This window comes from Ictalurus furcatus, chromosome 23 (assembly GCF_023375685.1).
Source record: "Ictalurus furcatus strain D&B chromosome 23, Billie_1.0, whole genome shotgun sequence".
Taxonomy (NCBI): Eukaryota; Metazoa; Chordata; class Actinopteri; order Siluriformes; family Ictaluridae; genus Ictalurus; species Ictalurus furcatus.
In genome coordinates this window covers 14897760-14918861 of record NC_071277.1, presented here as the reverse complement: position 1 = coordinate 14918861, position 21102 = coordinate 14897760, and the positions used below count along the sequence as shown (strand labels likewise).

Here is a 21102-nt window from a genome sequence, read left to right as displayed (position 1 = left end):
TGCACATTTATCATTTTTAAATGGTAATAAGCAATTTAATCATCCAGAACTTATTGTACATGCTAAAATAAAAGACAGCAAACAAGCATTACCACTATTTCACATTTAATAAAAGTACGGGAGGGTGTAATAATATTACCCGCTGTGCAATCGGGAACTGCTTGCTGGCAGTGGAAACTCAGATTGGATGGTGGAGTTTTAGATGATTGTGCAGTAGCACGTACAAAGTGGTTTAAAAAAAAGAAAATAAAAATTACAGCACATTCTCGATATAATCTTTTTACAAATCGATTACAAAAGTGCTGACATTTTTCAGAACCATATGTCGTTTGGCCTGAAAAAAGACTGCTCTTTTGGTGTAATTCTGATTAATAACTACTATACTGTGTGAGGCTGAACTTCCAACCTCAATATCTTCAAAAACAGCTAAAGACCCACCTCTTCCGTGAACACGTAACCAACCCCACAAAAAACAAAAAGAAAACCCCCCAAATAATCCTACTTTGGCACTTACATCTCTACTCTGCGCACTTTGCTTCTTCTAGAACTCAATTAAAAGATCTTGTATGGTAGCACTACTTGTATTGTTCTCCGCTTGATATATCGCTTTGCTTGTATTTCCTCATTTGGATAAAAGCGTCTGCTAAATGAATAAATGTAAAATGTAAATGTACTCCAAACCAAAGCTCTTATACAAAATGCATAAAGCTAGGCAGGTCTGGAACTATAATATAACCAAAGTAAAAAATAACGGGATATCATCTAATACAGTGTAGGGAGTATTAAATCATTATATCGCATAAGCCTAATCATGACAACGCACCTGACACTTTCGGTCATAACATATTACAGAAACTTGAGCCAGAAGGTGTAAGTAGTGTATTAGAAAATTGCAGCATGTTGTATGCATACTGTATCCTTACATCTTTCTTTGCCTTTGTAAGTGCAAAAGGATACAAATCATAATGAAGCAGTATACAATAAAGTAATTTGCATCCTCAGATAATGAAATTAAATAAAATGATTGCTAAGAGGAAAAACAGTTGTTTCTTTTCCAGGATGCACCAATATGACCACCAACATTTGACCTGTCAGGATAAGGATGCCTACTTGCCCTATCTACTTGCCTGTCAATCATGTGGCATGTTAATTCTAAGGTCATGTACAACCATTTAGATGTTAGTTTAGACCAGGGTTACACAACTAAACTTTGTAAAAGTTCAGTTACATAAATTCCTTGCTTAGATTACAAAACTAGAATTGACTGAATGGTGACAAGTTACCTTTTATTTCTTTACTATTAGTTATGATTAGGGAGCAGTTTACGGTTATAAATAGAACAATTTGAAGTGGTTATATTTTGTTCCATCACAGAGCTTCATGTTACCACTAACTCAATGGACGCTGAACAGATGAGACATCAGTTTTGAATTTGATGTGGGGAGAATAGAAGCATACTTCTCTGTTCATTCATTTTTAAACACTCTGTTTCCACTGTTGAGTGTTTTTTAAACAAGTCATGTCTTCACTTCACCAATCAGACCAGAGAAAGTAAATAAAATGAAAAACCTATGAAAGTCGATAAAAACTCGCCACATTCTGAGATAATGTGTCTAGATCTGTAGCTATTCCCTGGTCCGATGAGCTGCCTTCAACTAAATATTCTTCATTCATTCATTCTAAAATAAATCACATTTTAAAAAATAAAAATAAAAAGATTGGCTCTGCTACAGTATTTTTCTGAGTTCTCAGTTTGGTGTGCTTCAATACTCTGGGTCCACATCCGGACAGCGATCTGCCAGTTGACGACCCCTGGCCTAGACAGCATGCATGTGTTTCGCTATTAGTGTATAAACACAAAGACAGCCACGCCACTGTGTGATTTTATTTGGTCATCAGCAGCTTATCTACGATAAACCAAAGATAAAACAGACAAGATGTTTTTCCTCCAAACAAAATCTCACCCAAGAAATCAAGTATCCAAACATACACGCTAATCCAAACACTCTTCTCCATCACTGCTTCTTTCTACAGATGAAAAGATCCCTGTTTAATCGTTTAGGAAGCACGCCAGTGTTCATGCTTACGTAGTGTGGAAAGGAAAATGAATGACATGAGATGAGTGCACTGAACTAACTCCCAAATTTCAAATCTGGCCTACTACCTGACAGTTCTTCAGTCTTGTTAGTGCACACATCTGACTGGATTGAAAACACTGTTCTCGTGAAAATCCATGAGTTCCTCTGATGTAGTGAGCTGTTTCTTCAATTGTTAAAATTGTTTGTTTTCATAAAAAAAAGAAAAAAAGTTCAGTTAATATGTTATCAATCAGTGTGATCTGACCTTGTACAGAATAGATTTATAATATAGTATAACAGTATAAACAAATGCATTCTTCAAAGTGAGCTTGAATTAAAGATATAAGCAAGATTTGTTAAGCAGTGTTTACACAGATTGGAAAAGAAAACAAACCCTTCTCTTTTCTTGCTATGGTGTGTTATGTAAGAACTCGTTATGATGTGAGGCACTTGTTTGCATTTTTCTAATATCCAGCTGTCCAGTTTAGGTCAGCCTGTGCCCACTGTAGCATCAGAGTCCTGTTTTTGGCTGACATGAGTGGACCCCGATGTAGTCTTCTGCTGTTGTAACCCATCCTCCCCATGTGTTGTGCATGCTGAGATGCTTTTCTGCTCACCATAGTTGTAAAGAGTGGTAATTTGAGTTACCACAAACCATCAAAAACCATGCTATGCTCAAATACCAAGAGATGTAATTTTTTTAACCCACATTCTGATGTTTGAAGTGAAGGTTAACTGAAGCTTTTGACCTGTGTAATGCATGATTTTATGCATTTTGCTGCTGCCACATAGTCAGCTGAGCAGGTGTCCATGTGTTCCTAATAAAGTAGTTGGTGAGTGTACGTGACCGCTTGTGCATGACGCCCTCACGTGTACGCAGATACACAGACGAAGATATATAAACCAGGCCTAAGAGCTCAGCACGAGCCTGTATGTTTATCTGTGTGCGAGTCCACTGTAAACATAATTTCACCACATTTTCATGTGACAGATGACATTCTCACATGCGATGAGCGGATGTACTGCTCATACAGTTCCAGTAAAATGGGCTCTGAAATACCCGCTCTCAGAGCACTCACACAGAAAAACACAGCAAAAACAAACATTTCCTGTGTACTCTCACAGAATGGGTCCTGTACAACATTCGCAAACAGACACTAACGGTTCATAAAGAAAATACACATCCGACTTTCAGGAGATCGGAGGGACAAGAGGAAATGAAGAGGGCGCAGAACAGAAAATAGATAAGAGGAGGAGGTGAGAGAGCAAAAGAATGGACAAAACAGAAGAATGGACCAGCTGGAAGATGTTCCCCAACTACACACACACACACACTTGGAAAATGAAATAACTGAACGCCTGAGGCCAGCTGGAAAAATGAACTCTTAGCCTTCAAGTAATGAAAAGATTTGCTATTTTTAATTTCCATCTAAATGAAGTAATGTGCGTACAAAGACGGGAGATGGAGAATGGGAATATGAGACGATTAATGTCCATCTCATTAAATAATTGTCAAATGACCATCGGGGAAACTATTCTACCATGTCAAGATATGTTTACTTAATAAGGGGAAAACAAAAATAAGTAGGAATTTAATCAGAACAATTTTGCAGCAACCCCTAAGGAATAAAACCCTAAAAAAAAAAAAAACAAAAAAAAAAAACCCCCACAATTATGTAAGTGTGGAGTTTTTGCAATCCAACAGAACTGCATTTGTTAAAAAAACAAAACAAAAACAAAACACCCCCAAAGCAACGCAAAGCATGCATCACATGACTGTTGTCTCATTGGGGAAGAAGTGCTTGTATGTTATTGCTGTACAGTGCCGCTGCAAAACAACACGACCGGGTCTGTAATCAAACCTGCAGTCAGCATTAATAACACCCACACAGGAGCCTAAATTATAGACTGCACTGGTGATTATTAACAACCTCAGGCAGGATGTCAGAGTAGTGTAGTAATGTATAAGGAAACGCAAGACTGTGGACATTTACCTCTAACCGTCATGTAATAATTATATATTAATATGGCCCATGTACATTGCGTTCATTCGTTTCAAAAATGAAAAACAAAATACAAAATAGTATTATTATTTTTTCATTTATTGACAATGAAATGTTGAAAACCCATTTTTGCTCAAAAATACTAAACATTTCAAATACGCCGCATTTATAGTTTCTTGCCGTCTAAGTTTTAACATACGAAAATCATTAAAAAAAAAACCCACACATTTTTACACTCTAAAGGCTGTAGCAGGCTCACAATGAGACGCACCTCACTTAAATTTTTGGAGATATAATTCACCTAAATGTTTTTTTTTCACATTCCAGAAGTTGTAGTAGTCCTAGTGGCCAGACTGATGTACTACAGGTGAGATTTTACATACATCCTGTTATACAAATACAATACTCAATTATTTCAATAACTCAGGCATCTCACTGTAAGCCTGCTACAGCCTTTAAAAAACTTTTGTATGTTAATAGTTATAAGTGATTTTAATGTGTGGACAACGTTGACGTTTTTGGCCGGATCTAGGCATGGGCGGTCTGAGCTCACCAAAACGTCGGTCTTGCCCACTCAATCAGAACATGGGCAAAGACAACATTAATCTTTAATCTTTTTTTTTACGGTTCGTGTATTGATTAAAAGCAATCTGTGTGTTGAAGGGCTGTAGACTGCCACAAACAATCAAAAAATAATGGCAGAAAATTTCAGTATTATTCTTTTTTTATTGGCTGAAAGCAATGGCACATTCTACACTCACGAGGCAGCTTCAGTCTGCCCACCATCTTTAGCTAGCAGGAACCGGGCCTGTCGACAATTTAACTCAGTGGGTGGAATTGCCTGATGGCCCCTTAGGCAACTTGCGCTGTGATATGGGTCAGAACATTCTCAGGTCTAAATATGCATCTCGAATATGCGCAGGCATTTTTGAGTAAAAAAGTTTTATGTCCGTATATAATACTTGAATATTATTAAATCTAAAGGTGGTATTGATATCTATGCAAGACTGTCACCCCTATAGAACAATGGCAGGGGAAAGTGAATATCCAGCGAATATCGACCCTCAAACTAACTATTATGGTGAAAAACCTGGCCAATTTTCCGGTGGACATGTCATCCTCCCTTACTGTAACCCTCTTACTGCCTTTGAAAAGCACATAACGAACTTCTTGGAGTGATGTTTGATGTTCTTGGATGTCAACATGTTTGACAACGCCACTGATGGATTCTGCACGATTCTCAGTTAGTTAAATTACACTCGGGTTAAATGTGAACATGCCACAAAACAAAATAACTCCAACTCAAAAAGTAAGACGGGAAGAAAGTATAAATAAGGCATATTTTAAATTTTTAGCATTTTTGAGCAAAAATGGGTTTTAAACATAGTTAATTAGTCATTTAACTGTCAATATTAAAACAAAAAAAAGAATGAATGCGTCTTTATTTGGATTTAGTTTTTTTCAATTTTGAAACCAAAGACGAATGAACACAATATACATTATATTTATATTAACTATTTAAGGGGGACACAGTGGCTTAGTAGTTAGCAGATCTGCCTTGCACCTCTGTGGTTGGGGGTTCGAATCCTGCCTCCGCCCTGTGTGTACGGAGTTTGCATGTTCTCTCCGTATCCTCCAGGTATTCCAGTTTCCTCCCCCAGTCCAAAGACATGCCTTGTAGGCTGATACAACATGGATCCCCGGTGCATGCTACTTCCTCTGAATCTCTCCACCTGCTGCACTACATAGATTGGCCGAGGAACAATCTGACTAATGGTACAATGATTTTTACTAGGTGGATTAATTAGGAACAGACTGGTAAGAGGAAACACTGATGAAAACATGAAAAATAAAGTCATGCAAACTTTCCTATGTATAAAGCAAGGACCGAATACTTCAACTTGCTGATTTTTTTTGTTTATGGCACAAACACAGTGTGCTACATGATCATATCCACATTCATTTGCCTTCACCTGTATTACAGTACTTAATTCATCAAAGCTACCACTTTATAAAAAAAAAAAAAAAAAAAAAAAAAAAAAAAAAAAATTGATAAAAAGGAAGTTTCTAGGCAGCTTTTATTTGTCTGGTGGGTTAACTAGTAAATTTAAGTTTTGTCTAACCCCTGACCTCTTCCTTGTACATTCAACTTTCTGACTCAACAATTGTGCCGGTCACATTATAAACAAACTAAAAAAAAGAATAAAATTAAGCCAGATGGACAGACAGACAAGCTATCCACTTTGGTGCATGCATTGCTACAGTCAATAGCTGTGTCTCAAATGACATACTATACACCATGCTCTTACACTATGCACTATATACTCTACTATCTAGTGTATGACCTTGAGAGGGCTAATACTGTCTCAAATGGAACGCTAACGGTTTTTTACAAACCCGGAAGTACAAGCTGTTTCCCAGTCGATGACATCAAATGCAAGTAATGTGGCACCACTAGCTTTAGCAGAATACCCAGAGTCAATAAAAATACATTTCTTCAGCTTACTGTTTAGTTCAATGTTACCGTTTATGCCCAACATGACCTTTCCCAATTCTGAGCAAATTTATGCCAGCGTCAGCGCCTGGTAGCCACTCCCCTCTTCTGCTACGCAAGTAAAGCTGCGACCGTTGAGTGCATGAAGTGTCAACACTCCACACTTTTTTTTTTTCTACTTCTACTCTTCGTGTTTTACTTGAAGTGCACTTCCTCTTGTTGGAATTTTCACTGTGAACACACTACTTGCACTATTTATACTACAAAATGGAATACAATAGTGCATAAGTATGTGATTTGGGATGTACTTATTGTCTTGTAGTTAGCGGAAGATGACTACATATAGCTGCTTTCTGCACACTGTAGCTATCGCTGTTTTTCAAGTACTAATAAGACACCACTGTAGCCACAGAGGAAGCAATTTGATTTTTCAGAAGAGGGAGTGAAGGCTTGATTACGTTAACATTTTTTATTATGTCTCATCCATGGCCAGGAGACAAGGGAGCAAAATTGACCATGCTCTCTGGGTGGGAGGGATGACATACGCTCTCTCCCCTGTCAATCACAATGATTTATGAAATCCAATCAGTAAAGTGGAACATGGAGACGCATTCATAATGCCAGGTGCCACTGGCTATGTATCCCGGCTGTCCACTTATGATCCATTCACCTGGCATGTTACTGCCAGGTGTGAATGGGGCTTTAGTGTGTGTTACACTGCCATGCGATGCAGTATGAGCAGCAGTTTAAACAGATGTGGTCGGTTGGAATGATGTGCCTTGGAGGAAGCGTGTGTTAACCTTCACCTTCCATGGTTGGTGATGTGGGGAACTTGGCTGGTGGGATCTGGCATAGGGAATCACAGAAAAGAAGACAAAAATATAGCTATTGTTCGATGCCTAGATGTATTGAATAGGCCTTGTCTCAAACAATACAATACACCATATTATTACATCGCTACTCATTTACTCTAATTTACTATAAACAGCCTAAAACAAAGCCTGAAACAAGCTTGTTTTAATGTCAGACAAGCAAAGCCTTTTTGACACTCCATCTCCATTACTATATTTTGTTAAAAGCTTTTCACTGTAAAAGCAACTCACACAGACAATAGATAAAAGCAAGCTCCATTGTGAAATCTGATTTATATTAGGGAACAATAAAGATGAGGTTAATGCCCTCAGTCAGACTCAGATTACACATAATAGCCAGATGATGAAGTCATATAAAGTGCTTAATGCTTTTTGGTTACAGAGTCATGAACATTCTGGCCTGGCTTTGCTATCGTCTGCAGCAGAGGGGTAATGGAATAGATGTGTGTTTGTGAACATGTTGCTGTCTGTGCTCGCTGAGGGTTTTTTTTAGTATTGCATTGAAAAGGAGTCAGAAGTTCAGGAATAAAGTGTCTGGATTTTATTACTTTACCGAGCCGTACACTTTGGAGACTGCAGAAGGAACCCAAGAGGCCATAGAAGGAGATCTGAGATGCAGGCTTAGTTTTGTGCAGGAGCGTGCACGGCCAACACAAGCTGCTGACCGAGCCTCAGAAATATTCTACAGGACCAGACACACACACACACACACACACACACACACGCACAGTTTCCCTGCACTCTCCTTGGAGGACAGGACAGTGGTGCAGTCTGTTTGGGTTTCCTCTGGGTACTCTCCCTTCCTCCTGGTATCATTTTCTACAAGTACAAGTCTACATTTCATGGATTGCTCAAGGTAATATGATCAACTGAATTTTATGTATATGATTTGGTAAGGCACATTTCTGTCTGTATAAAGCCCCACATCAGGCCATGCAGGTCCACTGGAACCAAGAGTGAACTCTAATGCCAAGTGTTTCATCTGCAGAAAACCAGCCACTTCATATCATTTCATACATGCATTAAAACATGGTGGTGGCGGCATAACACTAAAATGTAATCTTAAAAAATAATAAGTGTGTGTGTGTATAAATGCATGGTGCCCTGTGATAGACTGGTGCCCCATCCACAGATTTCACATCTTGCTTCAGGAGACTCAGGTCAGTGGAAAAACATTGATAAAGCCAAACTGATTTGGCTTTTATCTAGTGTTCTTTACTCAAAACCTTAATCCTGGCCTCCCAACAACAAATGCTAGAAAACCCAAAATGGAAATGAAAGAAAACTCTCAGATATATTTCTTAATACACTCTTTGAATGTAAAGCTCTAGGGACCTGAAGTGAGAAAAGCTTGGCAAGGCTTTTGACAGAATGAGGAGTAACTGCAGGAGCTCCAATTGAACAAAAAGCAGCATCTTGGTGGAGGAGTTTAGCCTTAAAAGGTAACATAAAATATTACACAAGCGTGGCTGTGTCTGACAGAATCTACATTCGACACGCTTCTGTCATCTGCACAAACTCCACATCAACATGACATAACCCAGAACTAGAGAACTCTTCTTATGTTTTTATTTCCATGTAAATAGATTGCCTGAAATCCTTAGAATGTAGACAGAACAAATTATAAGCATATGGTCAAGGTTTTTGACACAAATAAAAAGGGATAAACACCTCCATTTCATTCTGGTAATAACAGAGCTATGATCTTATTTGCAGTAGCCTTTCATTAGTCTTGTCAGCCAGACTTCTAACTGTCGCCACTGACTCTGGTAGTTTTCGTCACTTAATGTGGCCAATATGCAAATGACCAATTACATCCTGACTGCATTATGTATGGGGAGTGCTGATGTGAAAATGATGCTATGACGAAAAACATCAAGGATACTGATTTATCCACCAATTATAGGAGGGCCATTGAGACTAGTCTTTCCTGGTCAAAGTATTTACTGACCAAGTGCAAGAAAGGGGATACACACATCTCTTGAGTCCATGTAAAACAGGTCTGTGATACTACAGAACCATAGATCTGTCATAGTATCAGACAGCTCCATCATCCCCACAACCCCATCTCGAATATTATATATTTTTTTTATGCAAGGGATACGCAAACAAAATTAAGCATTATTTACTTTAATTTACTTCGTCTTATATTTTTGCTCAGCTAAAAATTGAGTGGTCTGATACAAAAGGTTCCAAGTTTTATGTTGTTTAACACATCTATATGTAAATATCAGGAAATAAAAGCTGAATTCCTGAACTCTCGTCTCATAGCCATGTTTGATCTCAAACCCAAATGTCTTTGGTGTCTAGCACAAACGGGGACTGTATCTTCAATAGATTCAAATTGAATGGATTCCATTTCTGAATGGAAATATTGGTATTTTTTTTTATTAATATCTCAATCACAAGTAACGTTCCAGCAAGGCTGATTACCCCCAAAAGTGAAAAGGAAGAAATTTGAAGATTCCACTCTGGCAGTGCAGGAGTATCACAGATATTTTGACAGCTGAGACCTGATTACAAACAGACCTGATTAGGCTAATGTCGGTTTTGTTATGGAACGCATCTTAACCGACAATTTTGATCAAAGCCTGAAATGCAACATGATCTTTACAGGAAGATTAAACATTTATTTTCAGGATTAAAAACAATTTCTGTTTGTTTGCCAGAATTCAGCCACATCTGCTGGGTTTTCCCAGGCTGCCATACAAGTCAACTCATGGTTAAACAAAAAGCAACCACTTTTACCGTGTCCACATCAAAGCAGTGGCACTGTTTTCTTTGTCATATAGCTAATCAGTGACATCTTACTATTCGGTTACCAAACTAAGCTCTCAAAAGAGCTCTTAGAAAGCCACCTTTCTAACAGGAAACTTAAGCAGAGTTAGCAAGTAAACGTTTAAAAACCTGATACAACACGAAGTGACATGGTTGACAACATTTAAAAGTTCTGCCCTTTCTTACTTACTCCATCTACCTCTCCCAGAAGGCTTACTTGTCAACATTATCTCTGTCTCTCTCTCATATCACACTCTGTATTCAACATGTCTGGCTTCTTTTCCCCCTGTCTTTTGTCAGCGAAGTATCCTCCTATCGTACACAAAGCTGCTTTTGAGAAGCCGCTGTAGAGGCTATTATTTGTTCTTAAGAGGTGATATTGGGCTTTTGTGTGTTGACCCTTGGGTATGGGTATGGAAATATGCATGTGGTTTCTGTCGATAAATATCGAGTTGTTAATAAGAGACTCTACTCCACACATAAGAAAAAATGAGGAGATGCTTGCTTGTGTGTAACTGATCAGCTACAAGCAGAGATATGATTAATGACATGTCAGCCAGCATAATGCCTCCAGGAGCCATGTTGTCTGTGTGATGAAGAACCTAAAACATCCCATGCACGCTGGGAACGAAGTGATAATTTTACGGTTCCTGACCTACCCTTTCAGGTTGGGGTGCATGTTTTAGATCCCAGGATCTTTTCTCTGTGGATTTCTAAGCAGGTGCTAAATGATGCGCTCGATGGTGACAGAAAAGGGAGCTGGGATAATTCGCAGTGCAACATTCTCTCACAATACACAAGGTTGCTGAGATGTGCTCTGAAGAACCAAGTTCAAGGCCAGCAGTGCGCCACAGAAACTCTCAAGGCCAAATCAACAGGCAAAAGACCCATCATACATCACACCATTTCACCACTAGTCTGTCCCTTTTGCGGTGTTTCCTGTTTAATACACTACAAACACTGCAGCTGATGGTGAGAAATGTAATTCTATGCCTGTAAAAAAAAAAATAAAAAGAAAATAACTGGCCAAGACATGATAGGGTCAGTAGTATGGCTGGGCAATATGACAAGATAATATTGATATTGTAATAAATTATGTTACAGTGCACTTTTCTGAGATGTCTGTATTCAATAGAAGAAAAGAAAAATATCTAAAATCTCAGAAACCTGCTCTAAACATGTCAAAACAAAATTCCACTATTATACCAGTATCAATACCTATAGTAGAATATTATTTTGCCATATGTTTTCGTTCAAGAGAATGTGGTTTGGGCAAACTCACCTAGCTACCATCACAAAGTGAAATTGATCATGCTGTATCCTGCTTTCCCAAATCTTTGCATAAAAAAGCAACAGATGAGCAGAAGTTGAGAAAAAAAAGATACTGTAAGAGTGACTGCTCAACCTAGTAAATCAGAAAAATAGAGACCAATCATAACCATTTCAGAATCACAGACATTGTTTCAAATTGCTTAATCTGTATTTATGACAGTACACCCCAAAGACTCATGTGCATAATGCTCAACAGTGTCCAACTGCTGCCAGCAAACTGAGTGTGTACTGCATTCTGCCCACATACAGTTGCAATCAAAATTATTCAGCTATTTCAGTTGAAATAGCAATTGAAACACAAAGAATGCTTCAAGTTGTTTCCCCAAATTCAACTTATAATGATTTCTCCAGTTTCAAAATTATTCAACGCCCCCAATAGAATCCCACACAACAGCACAAATATGCAAAACAGGTGTTGTCTCAAGCACACCTGATGCAACTAATCAAGGGCTTCATTAGTTGCACCAGGTGTGCTTGAGCTGGAACGCATGAAATACCTGAATTGGCTCAGACATGAAATACCTGGACGGGGCAGAAAAAGGAAGCAGATTTCTGAGAAGGCAGGTTGTGAAAAACCCTCGAGTGACTGCAAAAGACCTGCAGTAAGACTTGGTGGCAACAGGCACTAAGGTTTCAGTGAGCATAGTAAGGTGTGTACTAAATGCAGAAGGAACTCCAAGACGTACACCCCTACTGACTCAAAAGCACAAGAAAAGTCGGTTCAAAATCATATAAATAAGCTCCAGAACTTTTGGGATTCTGTTCTGTGGAGCGATGAAACAAAACTGGAACTTTTCAGCACGATGGATCAACGGTAGGTCTGGAAAAAGAAGAATGAAGAAAGAACACCATGTCCACAGTCAAGCATGGTGGTGGCTCAGTGATGCTCTGGGGCTGCTTTGCATCCTCTGGCACTGGAAACCTGCAGCAAGTGGAAGACAAGATGGATTCATTGAAGCATCAGGAAATCGTAGGAGAAAATCTCATGCCGTCTGTGAGGAAGCTGAAGCTTGGGCGTCACTGGACCTTCCAACAGGACAATGATCCCAAGCCTACCTCAAATTCAACCCAGGCTTGGTTGCAGAAGAAGTCCTGGAAGATTCTACAGGGCCATCACAGTCACCTGACTTGAACCCCATAGAAAATCTCTGGTGGGATTTGAAGAAGGCGTTTGCAGCACACAAACCCAAAAATATTACTGAACTGGAGACCATTGCTCATGAGGAATGGGCTAAGATTCCTCAGGAACGCTACCAGAAGCTATGCATCTTATTTGCAGCAGGTCATAACAGCAAAAGGGTGCTCTACTAAGTACTACCAATACTTACTATAAAGGGGTTGAATAATTGTTAAACTGGAGAAATCATTATAAGTTACATTTTCAGTTGAGTTTGGGGAAACCACTTGAAGCATTCGCTGTGTTGAACTATTTAAATTGCTTTTGTTTGATTTGTTCATCACAAACAGCTGAAAGTCTGTAAATTTTGACAATAAACCTGATTTGCAATGGGGGTTGAAAATAATTTTGATTGCAACTGTATATTGGCTTGAGGTTTTTTTTCTTCAGCGCACAGTAAAAATGGAGATGCCTTTGCTATCTGGGCCAAAATATTTAACTTGTGTCATTCAGTTCACTCTACGTTGGTTGCTAGTGGGCATTTACATCATTAATTCACCTGTAGCCATGATTTCACCGATTGAGCTAATTTAGTATGATTGACCTTCATATTCATCAGCCAAGTAACAGATACACCTGTACACCTCTGTTTTGTATGTATGAAATCTATAGGCCAGGGAGTGATCAGAAAAAAAAAATGGAGAGGATGTGAAAGGTAAAGAAAGAACAGTAAGCAGTTCTAAGACCAAGTTAAAATCCTGAAAAAAACACCATGTGTGGTAGAAGAGAAGGAAATGAAGGATATGAACCACATCGTAACTACTCTCCCGAGACGAGATAGTATAAAACATCACGAGAGGAGAAACGGATGCCAACAGTGGCAGAACAAACATGAGAGAGCAACCTGGTCTACATCCTTGCGTCCATTTCACTTTGTGTGTGAGAGAGTTCAGATCTGGAGTTTGGTATAAACAGGAGGCCTCTGCTTGAAGACACACGGATTACATTACTCTTCATTATACACCGCTATATTTGCCTTGCTGGTGTGTTAAAAAAGACCTATTCTATTACACACTGCCATCTGTGTGTGTGTCAGAGAATGCCCACTGGGAACAGTTTCATCTTTTTTTCAGGAAGATCATTCCTCTAGTGTCCAATGTTTGTGTGCGAGTGTGTGTACAGGTCTCCCGGTGCCCCTCATGGGACCTCTCCGAGAGGTCGGTTGTGTATTGTCCTTTGCTTTTGTGTACGTAAATCAGATAAGAGTGGAACACAAACCCTATTAGAAGCTAAAAGCAGAGGCATAAAAACAGCAACATGAGCTCCTGTCCACAGGGAGACAGGCATAAAACCTGCATGGCCACTAAAGGCACCTCTCTCGCCCGCTCTCACACACCTTTTACACGACACACATCACCGGTGAAACCAAGTATCCATCAGCATTAATGCATAAAGACCATTAGGAGACAGCTCTCTAAACCTGGCAAGGCACTCAACACAACAAAAGCCATTAAGAGCAATCTAAGACCTACACATTAAACCAGAATATCAGGAAACGGGCATGAAAATCGAATCCAACAATTTAAACAATTACTGAAATCCCATTTAATCTTCAAGTATGAGGACTACACATTTAACACACACAACATAATTTCACAGCAAGTGCCGCTGATGCTATCTGTATGTATGTCTCCCTTACTTTATGTTCAATAGCCACTTTTCCACTGCAGAGTACGACTCAACTCGACCTGGCTTGCTTTATTTTCTGAGCATGCTTTTCCACTGCAGTTTAGAGCGCCTCAATGTGGGTGCCATCTTCCACTCGCCTTCAAGCAGGAATAATGTTGTATTACCGAAGCCCTGTAGAAATACAGGCCATATTCCAAATGTATTTCCTGTCCATTGAACATGAACCCTATTAAGGATGTAAAATAACTGCGTTCTAGAACCTACACAGTGCTCTATATGACCAAGTTATATTCAGCAGCGACTAGAGTAATGAGATGAAATGATACATAATTTTCAATTAATAGAATATTACCATATGCAAGTTATGTATTAAAACAACACACATTTATTCAGGCACAATACAGAACCACTCGTTAAGGAGAATTCCCTTCTCCCTCAGTGCATGGCTCACATTTAGTATCGGCTCGGCTCGCCTGGAACCTGGATCGCAGTGGTAAAAAAAAAAAAAAAGTACCAGGTACTACCCACAGTGGAAAGCCCCCAAAAAGCGAGTAGAGTTGAGTCGAGCCATACCATGCAGTGGAAAAGTGCCAAATATGTCCAGCAAGTGGGGACACAGTGGCTCAGAAGTTAGCATGTTTCACATCTCCAGGGTCAGGGGCTTGAATTCTGCCTTTGCCGTGTGTGTGGAGTTTACATGTTCTCCATGTTCTTTAGGGGTTTCCTACCGGTAATCTGGTTTCTTCCGCAGTCCAACAGACATGCGTTGTAAGCTGATTTGCATTTCCAAATTGTTCGTAGTGTGTGAATGGGTGTGAATGGATGTGCGATGCAACAGGTTGGCACCACATCTAGGGTGTCCCCCGACTTGTTCCCAGAGTTCCCTGGGATAGGCTCCAGGCTCCCCTGCAACCCAGTGTAGGATAAGCAGTATGGAAAATGGAAGGATGTCCAGCAAGCAATTTCCTCTTTGGATCAGGAAACGTTTTAAATTATATATTTCCTATGAATACATGGTTCATAGGAAAAAACCACTTTGAAAAGCATTAACAGCACAGCTCAAAGCCAGTATATTATTGAACATATGATGCCTAAACTAAATCTGTTCCAAAACTCCTTAAATTCCTAGTCTTAAAAAACATTTCTAATCTTAAAATTTTGGCAAGTCTGTGCCCACTGTAGCCTTGGAGTCCTTTTTTTGGCTGACAGGGGTGTAACCTGATGTGGTCTTCTGCTGTTGTAGCCCATCTGCCTCAAGACTCTGCCTCATTCTGAGATGCTTTTCTGCTCACCACTGATGTACTGTAAAGAGTGATCGAGTTACTTTAGCAATTAAGTCAGCTTGAACCAATCTGATCATTTTTTTGATCCAAACTGATGGTTTTTGTTTTATGCACTATTCTGTACATTCTCTAGAGACTGCTGCGCATGAAAATCCCAGATGATCAGCAGTTTTTGAAATACTCAAGCACGTCTAGCACCAACAACCATTCCACGGTCGAAGTCTCGGAGATCACATCCTTTCCCCATTCTGGTTCCATGTGAACGTTGCTTAGTTAGTTATTATGCATGCAATTAAGCAGTGTTACTGTGACTAAAGCATTATTTAATGCTAAATTAAAAAGATGGATATTAATTCTAGAATTAGTACCAAGCCAAAAAGTCAGAAGAGAGCTGTAAGCAGCGTTCAAGCAGAGTCCAAACTAATTAGTCTACCAGCCTTTTTGGGGGGCAGTGACGGCTAACGGCTCTGTTAAATGCAAGACTAAGAGCATTTCCGTGTCTCACAAAGATCAGCCAAGTGACCCTGGAGGTGTCTCTGGGGATAAAATAAGCCAGATGGCCATGGAGTTATATGGCTCTGGGGGAAACAGTTCAGCCTTCCTAATGCAGAACCCCTAACATGGCTCACACAAGGCTAGGCTTAACTTAGCTAGAACCTTTGGGCCTAATTTCAGATGTTATGCATTTGTGTGCAAGGATTATACCAGGTGTCTACGTCAACTCATATCATCATAAGATTCATGCCAAAGGACTTAAGGAAATTTAAAAGAAGTCTATTAAACAGGGATGACAGAAAAAAAACTACTGCCATAAATTTGGATTTCAGTAGTTCTCAAGTACAGTGTGTAAGGCAGAGATGGATTAAAAAAAACATTTTTTTACTTTCAAGAGCTGATGCAATTACCTTGAACATAAAGAATGCTAAAATACATTTTTGGACACACAATGATTCATAATGATTTGGCTTATTTAAAACAAAAAAACCATACATGAGAACAGCATAAACAAATTGATACTTTACCCAAATGTTTGTCAGAACGTGAATATAAGCACACAGATGATACAGGTGTTTTAACCATGGTGTGTGTGTTTAATCTTTTAAACAGACCATCATCTAAAAAGGGTTTCTGCTGATCAGGATGCCAACTGTCACTCCATACACAGACCGGATGAAGTTAATGTACTGACAGTAAAAGGCTCTGAGTGCTAGGCAGTGATTAATGTTAGCTGTCAATCTCACTTTCAACTAGGCGCAAACTGAGAATGGTGTGAGAAGCAAAAAACAAAAACAAAACAAAAACCCCTACCAGTTATCCCGTGGATGAAAACGTATGACTTAAAATAACTATCCTGTCCTCATTTATAATCCCACTAAGGGCTATAATCCCACTAATCCCACGGTTAAGGCTCTGGGTTACTGATCAGAAGGTCGGGGGTTCAAGCCCCATCACTGCCAAGCTGCCACTGTTGTGTCCTTGAGCAAGGCCCTTAACCCTCTCGGTCAAATTTAATTATCATTAAAACCGTGTACGATTATCATGATTTGTAAAACTCGTGGTAAATGCTGTCCACATACAAACAGCGAGTCTGACACAGGCACAGCAGGCAACATTGTTTTTTGAGCGTGAAAACGGACGTTACAATTAAAAACTGAACGCGTCTTCTCAATTCAGCATGAGTCGAATGAGTCAGAGTCGCAGCACAGATCAGCAGATCAGCTCTGCAGACAGGGGTACCATCTTCTATTAGGTTTCCCTCAGCATTTTTATAAGATCCAAAATATGACCACACTTCGGATTTGGTCCTCTTGGAAGGTTGGAAAATCTCCCGAGCGCAGTCACTGCCTTCCGCCATGTTCTCTAACTGAACTAGATGATCGCAGCAAGCCTAGTGACAACCATCCATCACATTATAGTCAAATATAAAACCGGTTTAAACAATTTCAGTGTGTGTATCAGTACGTTTTGTACATTTTCAGCACATTTTAACAATACCGTGCTAATATTGATAACTGTGATAGTTTTGGTCACGATAGTCATGACATGAAATTTTCATACCGTTACATCTGACCCCAGCTTCCTCACAAGCTAGGATATGCAAATAAAAGAATTTCATTGTGCTGTAATGTATGTGACAAATCAAGGCTTATCATATCTGGTGTCACAGAGAAAGGATGCATTCCCTTTTGAGCCTGGTTGCACTCAAGTTTTCTTCCATATGTTGTCTAAGGGAGTTTTTCCTTGCCTCTGTCTTGCTCATTCCGGAATCTAAATCTACATCCTAATTTCTGTAAAGCTTCTTTGTGACGATATCTATTCTTAAAAGCCACATATAAATAATACTGGATCGAAATTGAAAACAAAACAGACAGCACACATTCAGGCACAATAAATACCAAAAAAAAAAAAAAAAAATGTACCACAGAGGGAAAAAAAAGGGGGGGTGCTGCCTGGTCTTTTAACCAATGTTCCTTTGGCATGCAGCTCATAGCTGGACCACAATTTGATTTTGTAAGGAAACTTTGCTTTCCCTAGACCATCTACACTGGATTTCACATTAAAAGGACATCGAACGTTGCTGGAACATTTAAGAAAGTTTAAAAATATGCTCTCGACATTAGACCAACACAAAACCGCTAACTTCTCATGGAAATAAAGAAAATACAGCACCAACCACCATGTTGGCACCTGAATCGATAAACACATCACAAATATTTAAATATAAACATATTTACTGTGTTTTGGGATGGCATTTTCCATTAAGGTTTTACCGAAGAATGTGTGAAGAGATATAATGGCTGACTATGATCTCATTATCCTTTCATACCTCCAGTTTACCTGTATGATAATGCTCACAGCACATCTCTGTATGGTTGTGACCTGGACAGGCCTTAGAGCTGAACTCCATCAAGAATATTGGGAATGAGGTAGAACGAGCTAATTTGCAGCAAGTGTGCATCAGTTCTTTTACAACAACTACAACTCTTGTAAAACCCATATCCAGGTTACTTCACATTGTGTTTAATTAAACACAAACGTACACGCAATTTAACCAAAGAAATTTCAGAATGGATGTTAGAGTGATAAAGATAAGTGAGGCGTAGTGTTAACAAAGAAGGAAGACAACACTATCCATGAGGCCAGTTGTCACATCCATCAACAGGTCCTTCACCTAACAAACTGACATTCACACACTCTGGTTTCCTTCATTACACACACTTCATAAATCTGTTCGCTCTGTGCTGGGTGTGCCAAAACCTACGGCACGCTATGAGGCCGGCAGCCAGAACATACCACACTAGATGCCTTATAAGTCCAAAAGCTTACTCGATCTCATTTGGTCCACAATCCCTCCCTTATCTTTTTCCCCCCATTTTCTCTTAAAAAAAAATGTCTACAGCATTAAATCTATTAGAGAGCACATTCTTGTGTTTTTGAGGTTTCACTGTGTAAGAAGAGAGACAGACAATTACTGTCTGCCAGACTAGACTCAGAAAGAGGTACCATTATAAAAAAAAAAAAGTACGTTAAAGAAAAAGAAACACAGAATGGCTGACATGTGACTCTGTGATGAAATAACTTGTGTCAGTTTGTCATCTTTTATTATATTTCATGTGTGTGGCTACGCCAGAAAGTGAGTGATCATGAGTTCTAATTTCATAATTTTTAAAGGACATTTAAAAACAAATTTAAGAACATGAGAGTGCAAGTGGAAGTTTTCCAGCAACTCACCTTGGTGAAAAACACAGAGAGATGGGTCTCACTGCCAAGGATCCAAATAGGGAATTTAGGAGATTTGAGAAATGATCCAACCTGAGAAAAAGAGGCGGGGGGGGGGGGGGGGGAAGGAATGGTATGACCTCCACAATAGCTGTTTTTCGAAAGCAAGATGCCTGCTTCACAGTTAGATGTAACCTTACAAGAATACGTTATTCTGACTAAAACAGAAAATGTAAACACACATACAGATATTTGCCAATGCAAATAGCAACTTTGCATTACACCCCTAATATGTACGATGACAACTTTAGTTTGACAATTGTCTAGTTTGCACATTTATAATTATCCATTTAGCAGACGTTTTTATCCAAATGGTGTATACATACAAACATTTTATGCTGTTAACACACTCTGTTGATCAACGCACAACTTGTCTTTAACCATGCCAACATTTCATGCCTCTAATGTTTTGCACCAAGAGCATGCAAAGAATTCTCAACTTATTGAGCATCTGAAGATCCTAACTATTTAAAAAAACTAATTTAAAATACAAAATATATATTGCCAAACATACTACTAAATCAACTTTGCAGGGTCCCCCCCCCCCCCCAGTGGAGTGTTCATAATTCAGCAGTCACTCATACTAAACCAGACTAAGCTGCATTTCACAACAAGCCCTAAAAAGAAGGAAAGGACTGCATTAATGGTCTTACAGGGCATCAACAGGAAACATACCCAGCATCTGGTGATATCTGTGAGTCACAACAACTGGTGTGTGTTTATAATGCACAGATTTTCTTCACTCTGAATGAATTAAATCTGATTGCAGAAGCACTGTTTGTGTGGACCCTAAACTAGGCACGCTAAATATCTCCTGTGACATGGAATCCAAACTAAATGTATTTACGGTTAACGTCAGTGCAAAAAAGTTGACATATTGACAATTTGTTTGCGTTTATTTAAAGTATTCTTTAGCGGTATAAATAATTTTTGCCACACATGTTTGAAAGAAAATATTATTATTAAAAATATTTTTTTTTTTTGACTGCTTTTCATTCCTGTTGATTATTAGGCAGTGTATAAATATTGACAGCAAAAGAAGTGTAAAAAACAATAGAGTATTTCCAAGTGGAATATGATTTTAATTTTGTCCAGTTATGCAAAATATTATCATTTTTTAATATGTAAATAAACTGCATAAAAATATAATTTTAGCAAATGTAAGGTTAATTAGTTGTAGCATTGTCTATGCAACCTCTAAATGTTCACTGTATAATCTCACACACAAACAGTTCCGGGCTACACAAACCTAACTCTAGCATTTTTTCAGTGAAGTCAGCAGTTTGAGACCAACAGAGAGGTGATATATGAGACATGCATGTTCTACTGAATAATCATGTTTATGGTGGGTTTTCCAAACTTCTCAGGCCGGAATCCAACAGTGTATTCAAACATTATGGTGCTGATGGACCTCCTTCATCACTCCTCAGGTAGGCAGTTTCCCCAGTTTAGGTTATGTGTATGCTTCGGAAACACCATATTAAGAGCTAAATGAATATTGTAACGGGGGCTCAGATGCTCCTAAATATGAGCTGACACATTCCTGCTGACTTCCACTCCAAACAGAGTGAGAGTGTATCCTGAAGCACCGCTCAGTTAGGTGCCATTCCAAATAAACCAACTCCTTAATTACCGCTCTGCTTTCAGCTTTGTACTTCTCCTCTCTGGTTAAAACA

The 21102-nt window shown here is 39.0% G+C and overlaps 1 protein-coding gene across 4 annotated transcripts in view; it reads right to left on the bottom strand.

The window, feature by feature from the left end:
- Positions 1–21102, bottom strand: part of mindy3 (MINDY lysine 48 deubiquitinase 3) — a 52741-nt gene that overhangs the window by 19387 nt on the left and 12252 nt on the right. For 3 of the 4 annotated variants that reach the window (XM_053611359.1, XM_053611357.1, XM_053611360.1), the window contains one exon: positions 19379–19459. The exons of the other annotated variant lie outside the window; for it this stretch is intronic. In XM_053611359.1, coding sequence (XP_053467334.1) covers positions 19379–19459 — 81 coding nt within the window. The remainder of the gene's footprint in view (positions 1–19378; positions 19460–21102) is intronic. 4 annotated transcript variants of the gene reach the window in all.